The sequence below is a fragment of the Notamacropus eugenii genome, chromosome 2, assembly GCF_028372415.1.
Source record: "Notamacropus eugenii isolate mMacEug1 chromosome 2, mMacEug1.pri_v2, whole genome shotgun sequence".
In the NCBI taxonomy this organism is placed as follows: domain Eukaryota; kingdom Metazoa; phylum Chordata; class Mammalia; order Diprotodontia; family Macropodidae; genus Notamacropus; species Notamacropus eugenii.
In genome coordinates, this window is record NC_092873.1 from 268,129,149 (window position 1) to 268,141,521 (window position 12,373).

General features: G+C 37.7%; 1 protein-coding gene across 8 annotated transcripts in view; it reads left to right on the forward strand.

The window, feature by feature from the left end:
* Positions 1-12,373, forward strand: part of CCDC18 (coiled-coil domain containing 18) — a 94,526-nt gene that overhangs the window by 18,015 nt on the left and 64,138 nt on the right. For all 8 annotated transcript variants that reach the window (XM_072644023.1, XM_072644028.1, XM_072644025.1 and 5 more), the window contains 2 exons: positions 3,758-3,854; positions 11,257-11,378. In XM_072644023.1, coding sequence (XP_072500124.1) covers positions 3,758-3,854; positions 11,257-11,378 — 219 coding nt within the window. The remainder of the gene's footprint in view (positions 1-3,757; positions 3,855-11,256; positions 11,379-12,373) is intronic.

A 12,373-nucleotide genomic window follows, 5' to 3' on the forward strand; every position in this document is an offset into this window, starting at 1 on the left:
CTACTTTCACATCTCAGTCTGGGATCCTGCAAGTTATCAGTGATTCCAGAGTGTTGTGATCTAGGGAAAGGACTGTTCATCTCCTTCTTGGTCTGAGCTTTGCAAATGGGGTCTATTGGCTTGTGTATAGTTAAATATAGACTGTTGCTGGACTCAGTTACTATCAGCCTTCCTAAAGCCTGTAGGTTCAGAGCAACTAAACTGATCCCTGTTTTTTGGTCTTGGTCTCCTTTCCTGGTTATTCCACTGCAGGCTTATGTGCTGGGCTAAAGGTTAGAACTGAGTTGCTGCTCTGCTCATGGCCATAGAGCCACACATCAGAGTTTCTGGAATTTGTTTTGTGCTCAGTGCTCAGCTAAGATCCTGCTTACTCACGACTTCCTCTCTATACTGGGTCTGTGACCTGGAACTGGATAATGGGTGACAGACCTACCAGATGACATGAATTCTCGTGCAAAGTATTATTTCATGAATCTCCTGGGCTCCCTTTCTACCCTTGTGCTTCCTGCCCTAGCATGCTGTCTTGGCCCCCTTTCAGTCCCTAAGAACTAGAATGCTACCCATCACTGCCAACCTGTCAGCACCCAGGTCAACAGACTTCTCTATCTTCCTAAGCTTGGTTTGGAAATATGACTCACTGTGACTTTCCCCAAGCTTGGGTTTGAAATATTAACCACTGGCTTGGAAATATAACTCACTGTGACATTTTCCTTTGTTTTCCCATTCAAAATTTAGTCTGGCAGGCTTGTTTTTATTTTTCAGAAGGTGTGCTGGGTAAACTAAAGCAGAAATGCTGCCTCTCTAACATCTTGACTGTGCCTCTGAAATTTAGCTTTATTATGCCTGTATCTTTCCCCAGAATAAATTCTGTTTATTTCTAGAGTTTCATTCTTGAAATCTTCCCATCTCTTTTGCACCAGCTTTCTTTTATAGTCTTAGACCATGGGATTCCATCTATGGGATTCCATCTAATCTTTTCCTGAATCCTTTGTAGTCTTTTGTCCTAAAGTCTAAGATGTCAGAAGATTATGCCTTACTGTTCTATCACAAATTTGAATATAGAGTGATGATTTCCTACCAAGGTTCCTATAACTTCTTTGTAACCAATATGGAATTTGGGCATTTGGTTCCTTGTTCAGAATTAGTAGCATTTTCCCTTGGTACCACTTCCATTTTTTCTTCAGTATTTTTTGGGTCTCTTTTAGCAAACTTTTGACTCGATTTTCATGACTTTCTTGCATTGCTTTCATTTCTCTTCACAATTTTTCTTTTCTTCTTTTAAAATTTATTTAAAGTTTTCAACATTCTTTTCCACAAAATTTTGAGTTCCAAATTTTCTCCCCATCTCTCTCCTCCCCCCACCCCAAAGTGCTGAGCATTGCAATTACTCCTACCACCAATCTGCCCTCCCTTCTAACATCCTTTCCTTCTCTTATCCCCATCTTCTCTTTTGTCTTGTAGGGCAAGATAAATTTCTATACCCCATTACCTGCGTTTCTTGTTTCCCAGTTGAATGCAAGGACAATACTCAACAGCTGTTCCCCTTCCCAATTTTTCCTCTACATCTCTTACTTGATTTTCAAAATCCTTTTTGAGCTCCTTCATGGCCTGCAACCAATTCATATTCCTCTTGGAGGCTTTCGACATAGGAGCTTTGACTCTGCTGTCATCTTCCCATTGTATGCCCTGATCTTCCTTGTCACCAAAGTAAGATTCTATAGTCTGAGTTCTTTTACGATATTTACTCATATTTTCAGCCAAACACTTTGTCAAGGTAGAACTCTGCTTCCAGTGGAGGTGAGGTTGGGGGTGGGTGTACTTCCCAGGCTTCAGGGATTTGTTATCAGCCGCTTGATCCCCCACCATCTGTGGGCCTAAAGTTGTGGAAGCAGCTTCTGCCAATGCCACAGGCTGCTGCCAGACCTGGCCAGACAGTGCGCTCCTCTTTCACCCAGGTCCCTCTGAGTTTTCCCACTGATCATTTTGGTGTTTGTGAGTTGAGAAGTTTGGAAGCTGCCTCAGCTGCCAATGATTCAGTGCTCTGAGGTGTGCTCCAGCTTGTCTGTACCAGTGCAGCCCATGCCAGACTGTGCTCTGCTCCCTGCCTGGTGCAGGGAGCACCTTCTTCTTGACTTTCCAAGTTGTCTTGGGCTGGGGATTTGTTTCACTCTGTCATTTTGTGGGTTCTGTAGCTCTAGAATTTATTTAGAGTCATTTTTTACAGGTATTTGGAGGACTTTGAGGAGAGCTCAGGGAAGTCCCTGCTTTTACTCTGCCATTGTGGCTCCGCCCACCCACTTCCACTTCCATGATCCTCCCAGTTCTGCTCACTTCACTTGACACAGTAACAACAATATTATAACGATGATCAACTGTGGAAGACTTAGTTACTCTAATTAGTACAGTGATCCAGGACAATTCCGAAGGACTCATGATGAAAAAGATTATCCACTCCAGAGAGAGAACTGATGGAACTCTGGAATGCCAATTCAAGTATAATCTTTTCACTTGCTTTTTTAAAAAACAACATGGCTAATGTAGAAATATGTTTTACATGATTTCACATGTATAATTGATATCATATTGCTTGCTTTCTCTGTGGGTGGGGGGAGGTGCAGGAGGGAGGGAGATAATTTGGAACTCAGAATTTTTTAGAAAAATTAATGTTTTAAATAATAAAAGTTGAAATGCTGAACAATAAAAAACTATTAAATGTAAAATAAATGGGTAAATGTGGAAGCAGCATAACACATAACATCAAAGAAGAAATATGTTAACTATAAAAGAAATTAAAGTGATCTATTTATTAGCGAGATTGAAAGATAACTATTGGACAGCCCACATATACTGTTGGTATTTACACAGTGTGAAGAAATTTAGAGAAAGGACCCTGGTCTGTTTGGTGGACCCTCTGAGTCTCCTGTGGAAGATTATTAACAGGAGGTCATGAATAAGAAGTGTAGAGGATGGAAAGGCATGTGTCAATTGAGGGAATACCCATCTTATTAATGAAGTACAGGTGTATTCTTAGTTTACTAAGGCAGTAATATTTTAAAAATAATTTCCTTTGAAATTAAACAGCTTTACTTTCTTAAACATTTAAACTTAGGTTATCTGGGGAATTTACTTATCCAGAACACTTTAGTATAAATAAACTATTATTATTGGCTATTATTTATCCTAACTTTATGTAGAAGTTCAAGGGTTGTAATGTTTGCTATAACCAAATAACCAAAAGGTAAGATGAAACCAGGGACTTTTTCAGGGAACCAAGTTCCATGGTATACTGTTTCTCATATTACACACTTTTCAGGAGATTGGTAATGATGAGAGTTAGCATAGTTCAGCAGAAGGAAGTCAGAGAATATGTATTCAACATGAATGCTTTTAACTTGTGTAACATTGGGCAAGTGCCTAAAACTACCTGAGCCCTAGCTTTCCCATCTGTAAAATGAGAGGTTTGAACCAGATGGCCTCTGAGGGACCTGTCTAGATTATAATAGTAAAATGTTATTGTTGACCTTTTATTTTTAGCAGTTCATAAAGAATAATATTTTGCATTTGATTTAATTAGTTTTTATACATTTAAATTCTGAAATAATTACTAATTTTAACCATGTGTTGCTTAATATTGTTAAGTTTTATATTTTAATCAAGTTGAAATTGGAGAGCAAATGATTTAGGATATCAAAATTGGCTTTTTCAAATATTAAATATTCTTTAACTCTTTAACAATGGTCAAATATTTATGTTGTAGGGTTGAACAGCAAAGGAATGAAGCAATGCATAATGCTGAAGAACTGAGCAAAGCTTTCCAAGAATATAAAGAAAGAGTAGCTGAGAAGTTGGAAAAGGTAAGAGAAAATATATATTCTGGGGGCCTTTTTTAAAAAACAATCATTATTGTTCAATCTAGAATTACAAAATTGTTATAAACTAAATGTCAGCAAAATCAGAGGATGTTATTTGCATGAAATTACTGTTTGTAAATATGATGAGAAGTTGTAACATGTTCCTGAAAATATAATAAACTTTTGAGTATCCCTCAGCAGTGTTTCTTAGTCCTTTTACATTCAGGAAATGTTTGTTGAATGAATGAATGAAACAGACAGTACTTACTTTCTTTTTTTTTTAAATATTTTATTTTTCTCCCAATTACATGTAAAAACAATTTTTAACATTTGTTGACTTTTTTTTCAAGTTTGTGTTCCAAATTCTATCCCTTCTTCCCTCCCCTCCCCTTCCCTCTCCCTAAGATGGTAAGCAGTCTGAAATAGGTTATACCTGTCTTACTTTACTTTTGACGCCTTCAGGCAGGCTTTCAGGCACTGAAGCTCAGCTCAGGCTGCAGCCTTGGGGATGTGGCTGAGTCCTGCTGAATGTTCCATTTAGATTAAGTGAAAACTGGCTGTACTGCTAGCTGTAGTAGTTTTAGCATCATTACCATGTAAATTCCAAGAAAGAGGCAGAAGTGGCCTATAGGTAGGAGCTACCCATGATGGAGAGAAAGATGGTGGCAGCTAGTTAGGCTCATATAATATTCATCCTCAGTCATTAGACTGGGGAGGGAGAGAGCTTTCTCTTCTTCTTCTTGTGACTCTATTCATCCTGTTTGGGCTTGCTCTTTTTTTCCCCTAATTCCTTCCCTTTTTTTCTGTCTTCTTTCTCTTTCCTTCCTTCCCCTAATCTTTTTCATTTCATTCTCTCTTTTCTCCTCTGTGACTTTTGTCCTCCTTTAATTATCTGCTATTTGTCCTGTATGTACCTTACTTTGTATATATTTGCATGTTGTCGCCATCATTTTTTTTGAGGATGGGGACTGTCTTTTACTTCTTTTTGTATCCCCAGTGCTTAGTCAAGTTCCTGGCACATGTTCAGCTCAGTTATTTTTCAGTGGTGTCTGACTGTGTGACCCCACTTGGGGTTTTCTTGGCCATTTCCTTTTCCAGCTCATTTTAAAAATGAGGAAACTGAGGCAAATAGGAAACCAATCAGCAGGCTGTTAGGCCAGGTATGAGGTGATGAAGGCCTACACCAGGATGATGGCAGTGAAAGGAGAGAAAGGGGTGTATGTATGCAAGAGATGTTATGAAGGTGGAAAGAGCAGGTTTTGGCAGCTGAGTGGAGATGAGACAGAGTGAGAAGTAGAAGATGACATCTAGCTTGCAAGCCTGGCTGACCGGGAAGATAGCATGCCACTTGACAGTAATAGGAAAGTTAGGAAGAGAGGTGGATTTGGGAGGAAAGACAATGAGTTCAGTTTTAGACATTTAGTTTAGTTTGGAATTCAGTTTAAGACACCTATGAGACATCCTCTCATCCTCTTTTCTCTGCCAAAGGAAAGGTCCAGGACAGGAAAGGCTAGAACAAAAATGACTAATAGTGAATTGATATCCAAGATAAGTGTATAGCTGCCCTTGATGAATTCACATCACCAGGCCCACATGACCTACATCTGAGGATAATGCAAATGCAATCCATTATGGCTGAATCATTCGTCTAAGTGGTCTTTGAAAGAAAACAGATAATGGAAGAGGTGCTACAGGTCTACAGGTCAGAAGGGCAGATGTTTGGATTTTCAAAAAATGAGACAGGATGGAATCTACAAACAATAGCAATGACTTTGATTCCTACAAAACTCTTACAAATAAAAAGGATGATTAATGAATATCTAGCAAAGTAAGTCATGATTATGTGGAATCTGCATCCAAAAGAGATCATGTCTTTTGAATATTAAAAGTCACATCTTTAAAAAAAAAAAGAGAGAACTAGATCCTGAACCTTTCACAGCACCTTCCTTGTGGCCAGGGAGAGTTTTTAATCAAACAAGGAATAAGTATCATCATGAAAGATAAAATAGTTTCAATTACATGAAATTGAAAAGTTTTTTTGTAGCAACATAACCAATGCAACTAGTATAAGAAGGGAAGCTTTTGATTGTGAGTGAAAACATTAGATATTTTTTATGAACCCTATTGAAGATTTTCAGGGAAATAACACAAATCTTTAGATCCTAAAGTCACTCCATAGTGGATAAGTGGCCAAGAAATAGGAATGGTTCTCAAAAGAAAAACTGCAAACTATTAACAGCCATATGAAGAATTGCTCCACATCATTAATAAGAATTATAAATCAAAATAACTCTGAGGTTTGACCTCAATCCTGACTAATGCCTTTTGTTCCTATACTGTCCAACATTTGTGTCAAGGACTTCAAATATAAGTTTAGATGTGAAATTGGCAAAGATGACAAAATATGGAAGTAGTCAATATTGGAGAGGCTGCAGAAAGACAAGGCACACAACTGTATTACTATGTTGCTGGGACTGTGGCTTGGTTTTACTATTTTGGAGACCAAGGTAGAATTATGCTGAGGTATAATAATAATGCCATTGTTGTTTGTCCTTTGTTTTTGGAAGAGGACCAATAACATTATGAGTGATGTCTTGACTTGGTCATGAATTGGATTTAAGTGAGGCAGAGTTGCCTCACAAAGTCATCAACTTCACTCGCTTCCTGAGTCATTGGAATCTAGTAATAAGTGTCAGGACAGAAGTCAAGATGACTAGCAATGGCTCGGGATGCGTTGGTTACCAAGAGCCACCTTCTTGGCCATTGGCACAAATTGTTCTCATTCACCCATTCTGTTGGGGTGAGGTGGGGGAGTCTTCACTTACTTGGAGTAGACATTCCCCCAACTCACTGACAGGTTTAGCTCGTCTGCTAAGATGGTTTTACTGGGGTGTGGCTGCTGCACATACTGCAGCTTCTTGGAGCCATAAATGAAAGTAGGGGACCAAAGGTGGATGTGCAGCCCTGAAAAGGGCTCATCAAAACCTCACAGCAGAGGTGCTAGTCCTCCCTGAACACCCCATACAACCCCTCTAATAATAATAGCTAGAATTTAAATAGCACTTTAAAGTTTACAAAATGCTTTACAAATATTACCTCATTTGATCCTCACAACAACCCCGAAAGGTAGGTGCTGTCATTGGCCCCATTTTGCAGAAGAGGAAACCAAGACAGATAGAGGTTAAGTGACATGCCTAGGATCACACAGCTAGTAAGCGTCTGAGACCATATTTAAGCTTGGATCTTCCTGACTTCAGGCCTAGAGCTCTGTCCATTGTGCCAGCTAGCTACCAGTGCCTAAAGTGAATTCATACCCTTTGACCCAGAGATCCCACTGCTAGGCATATAAACCTAAATTGTCAAAAACAGAAATAAAACCTTCTGCATGTACCAGAATATTCATAGTAGCTCTTTTTGTAGCAAAGAATCAAAAACAATCTAGGTTTAGAAAATCCACTTCACAAATGCAAGATTAGAATGGCATGGCTAGACAATAATTTGAAAAAGGTTGAGGAGTTTTACTGGACTATGAACTCAGTATGTATCAACAGTGTGAGATGTTAACTAGTTAACATGACCTTAGCTAGCAGTAAAGGAAGCAATGTCTTGAACTTAAGAAAAGGATAATTCTGTTTTGCTTTTATGCCCTGATAAAACTGCATCTCTAGGATTTGGTTTTATCCTGAACAGCACATTTTAGGAATAATATTATTTGGCTAGAGAGAAAGTCAACCAGAATGATAATACTGCTGTATGAGGACTGATTGAGGGACCAAGTTGAACAAATATGATCCTTCACTGTTATAATACACCTTCAGATACTTGAATGTAGCTGTCATGTCTCCCCTGAGTCTTTTCTTCTGCAAGTTAGCATTCCTAGTTCCCTCAATGAATCCTTACTTTTGCCGTTTTGGTGCTGTGGAAGAAAGAGAAGTATAAGACATGCTACTTGCTTGTAAGGAGTTTATAGGCTAATTAGCTTTTTCCCTACAATACAGGGGGGAAAATATAATAATAATGTAAGCAAATAATATAATAAATATTATGATATAGTATTTATATAATACTAATAAAAATAATAAAATAACGTAACATGCAATTATGTGTTATAGTCTTTATGGGCTGTTGTATCAGTTCAGAGAGGAAAGATTTTTGAGGGCTAGAGTCATCAGGGAAAGATTTCAAGGAGGAGCTGAGACTTGATCAGGCCTTTTGAAGACTCTCAATCAGTGAATCAATAAACATTTATTAAATGCTGACTATATGCCAGACCCTGCTAGCTGCTGGGGATATAAAGATAAAAATGAAACAGTTCCTACCCTCAAGGAGCTGTTGGGTAAAACAAAAGGTACACATATAAGTATATACTTATACTTAGTTTAGAGAGGGATGGTACTAGAAATTAAGGAGGATAAGAAAAGACTTCTTTTAGGAGAGAATGCTTAAGCTGTGTGTGAAGGAAGGGATTCTTTGAGCTAAAGGTGAGATAGGATTTGATTAGATCAGGAAGGATATATATGAAATTATCCCATGAAGATGGAAGAATAAGTGTGATGTACTCCTAGAATGGTCAGCAAACTGGCCTAAATGGTGCGCAGAGGAGGAGGAGGCTATTATGTGTTGGATAGTGGTCAGAAACGAGATTGACAAATTGTGGAGGGAATTGAAAACCAGACAAGGGAATTTAGACTTTATGCATTAGGCAGTAGAAGGTCTTTGAGCAGAGGAATGATGTGAGGGGCATGGCGTGTTTTAGGAAAAAGTCATCTGGCTAGAAATATGTAAGAAAAATTGGATGAGGGAGGGTCTGGAGTCAAGGAATTTGGTCAGAGGTTTGAAGCTAGGATAACGTAATCTGGACATGAAGTAACAAAGGCCTGTTTGACAGTGATGGAGAGGAGGCAATGGATTCAAGAAACAATTTGAAGGGAAGTTATACAGGGTGTGCCTTCCATATAGCTTCTTTGTACGTAGTTGTTTAAATGTTGTCTCTCCCTGTTAGACTGTGAATTTTGAGAGCAGGGACTATGTTTTACAAATTTTTTTGTATCCCCAGTGCTTAGTACAAGCCTGGCACATAGTAGGCACTTAAATATTTATTGACTCACTTGCTAGAGTATGGTGATCAGTTGATACAGAGGAGGATTGAGAGGAATGAGTCAAAGGTGATTTCAAAGGTTTTTTATTTTTTTAGCATGAATAAATGGGAAACTAATGATATTGACAGAAGTGGGAATTAGCAGGGGTACCAGTTTGAGGAGCAAGCAGATGAAGTTGATTTTGTACACACCAACTTGAGGAAGTAGTGGAAATGCCCATTAGGCTGTTGGTGATATTAATTGGAACTCAGATGGAAATACAAATTTGAAAGAGATACACATGTGGGAATTACCAAATAATGTTTATTTAAGTTTAAAATGAATTTTAAAATATATAAAAAAATGCCAAACCACACAAAAAAACAAGTGGTAAGATTTGGAACAGACGTGAGTTCTGCAGTTCAATTAAGCAAATTTTTAAGGGCTCAGGTGCAAAGCACCATACTAAGCATTGAAGATACAAAGATAAAAAATGATTTTTCTGCCCTCAAGTTCACATTCTACTTGGGAGATATGACAAATACATAGATAAGTGTAATTTAAAAATAGGGCTATGATAAGAGCAAATGAAATTAGCAGAGACTATTCTAGGAAAATTTTGAGGAAGGAAAGAACACTTTTAAAAATTATTTATTTATTTTTAGTTTTCAACATTCACTTCCCCAAGATTTTGAATTCCAAATTTTCTCCCCATCTCTCCCCTCCCCCACCCCAAGACAGCATGTATTCTGATTACCCCTTCCCCCAATCCACCTTCCCTTCTATCATACCCCTCCTTTCTCTTATCCCCATCCCCTCTATTTTCTTGTAGGGCAAGATAGATTTCTACATCCCATTGCTGTATTTCTTATTTCCCAGTTGCATGTAAAAACATTTTTTAATATTTGTTTTTAAAACTTTTGAGTTCCAACTTCTCTCCCTTCCTCCCTCCCTACCCATCCCCACTGAGAAGGCAGGCAATCAATATAGTTTATGCATGTGTAGACATGTAAAACACTTCCTTAATAGTCCTGTTGTGAAAGACTATATTTCCCTCTATCCTATTCTGCCCCCCCATTTATTCTATTCTCTCTTTTGACCCTGTCCATTCTCAAGTGTTTACTTCTAATTACCCCCTCCTCCCATTTCTTCTCCCTCCTGTCATTCCCCCACCCCCGCTTATCCACTTTCCCCCTACTTTCCTGTAGTGTAAGACAGATTTTCATAACAAATTGAATGTGCATACTATTCTCTCCCTAAGCCAAATCTGATGAGAGTAAGGTTCACTCAGAACCTTTAAGAGGAGTCCTAGCCAAAGTCTAGCAGGAAATTCCTGTAATTAAGGGCTAAGAAGAGGATGAGGAGCCATTAAAAAGAGTAAGAAAGGAACAGAACCAGGATGATGCAGTGTTCAAGACATACCAGAAAGAAAAGTGTTTCAAGCGGGGAAAGGATTAACAATGTCAGATAGAGAAATTAAAAAAAAAGTCAGGATTTGACAATAAAGAGATGTTCCTTTTGAGTAGGGTAGGGTTCGTTTTCTACTTCATACAAATATCCCTTGGAGATAGGGGGAAATCCTTACATCTTAGCAGGAATCATGTCTGCTTTCACGGAAACTAGAGAATCGTCTCCTAGGGGAATAGAACTGAATAGGAGAGTTTTCGGTCAATTTGAGAAGAGAGTTACACAACAAGGGGAGGCCTGCAGCAAAGGGCCAGGAGCTTCAGTGGTGAACCTTGTGCAACAGCTGGGAAAACAGGGAAAAGTTGGAATGACAACCCTGAGCTGTAGAATGAGAATGACCATAAAAGGGGAAGAATCAGGAGAGGGGAGACGGGAAAAAAACTGAAAGACAAACCATTTCATTTGTAATCTAGGATTTGCATTTTCCTGCATTGTGGCATAACTTTACTTACCATTAGTTACCATTTATGGTATTAACTTCACTGAATGCTTTCTTAGGTGGTTTGCCCATTTGGGCCCTTTAAAAACAAAGAACTGTTGCCTGCAGGAAGGGCCTGGAATGAGTGTTGTTTTGTTTTTTTTCTGAGGTTTGCTTGGAAGAGATGCGAGCTGGCAAAGATCCTTCTCTCCTTCATCTCTGCACTGCATTTCAAACTTTAGTAAACTTTTTCTTCTCATTAACTCAAAGGTTTTAGGGAAATGAGTAAGTATCTCCTTGTTCAGAAATGCTAGGGACTGTTATTTTAGTGGATGTTCAGAACACCCCAGCCCTCTTTAAATGTTTTAGAACCCAGGTGGTGACAGATCTTTAGAGTGCCTCAATTTTGATGTTAGCATTTTTATTTCACTTACCCTTTCAGGTTCAAGCTGAAGAAGAGCTATTAGAGAAAAATCTAGTAAACTGTGAAGAAGAAAATAAAAGACTACAGGAAAAATGTGGTATATACAGAGAGGACCTAGAATCCATGAAAGACAAACTAAGGTATGCTGTAAGCCAGCTATGGGCAAGGGGGTTCTATTGAGATGAGAAAAAGAAAACCACAGCCCTGTATAGGGACTAAGGTTGACCTTAATTCATTAAGAATGGCAATTTCCCAATACCTTTGTAAGCTTAAATAAAAAATGTCCAGGAATAGAGATGAAATAAAAACGATATAATTTGTTAGCACAGATTAATATATATAGGTAAGAATTTAGGATTTGTATTATATATTCAGAAAAAAACTAGCAGAAGTATTTTTGACCTTAGATTTCAACTGTGTAATATAGAGATGAACATTTTTGTTGAAGTTGTGTCAATTGACCAGTTGTCTAAATTGTATTTTGTATTTATTTCTTACTTAAAAACAACCCCTCTTTAAAGAACATACAAATAATACCACTCAAGAATTTGGTCTCTTTAACAGTTTTTCCCCTCTACTCTTACCTACCAAAAGCTTGTGAAAAATAGGACATTCATGTAGATTAGCTAGTGAAAATAAGTTTGAAATTGTAGTGGTTTGTTTCAAGTGAGCATACTTTAAACACAATGTCTACATTTTTCTCTTGGTTTACAAATACCTATATGCTATAATCTTGTTTTATTGAGTTTCAGATGCTAGCTTAATGTGTTGTTTCACACTTTTTGCATGTCATTGTATCTATTTTTTATTTATAGGATTGGTGTAACAATTTGAAGATTTGTGCTACTTGAAAAATTATTGACTTGTTACATTAAAAAGAGATCTTATTTAACCCAATTCAGGAAATAGATCAACAAACACACAAAAGATACTGTCTTAACAAATACATTTTATACTTTTCTAAGAAGACAAGGAAAAAACAGTTCATTATATAGCTTTCTATTTTAGCAGCTAATGTTAATTTTAGTCTAAGAATCAACTTTCTCTGTTTGCTATTCCTTATAAATTATAGAGTTTAAACTTTTACCCCCTTATTGAATCAAGTTCTTTAATGATCAATTAAACATTATTTGCT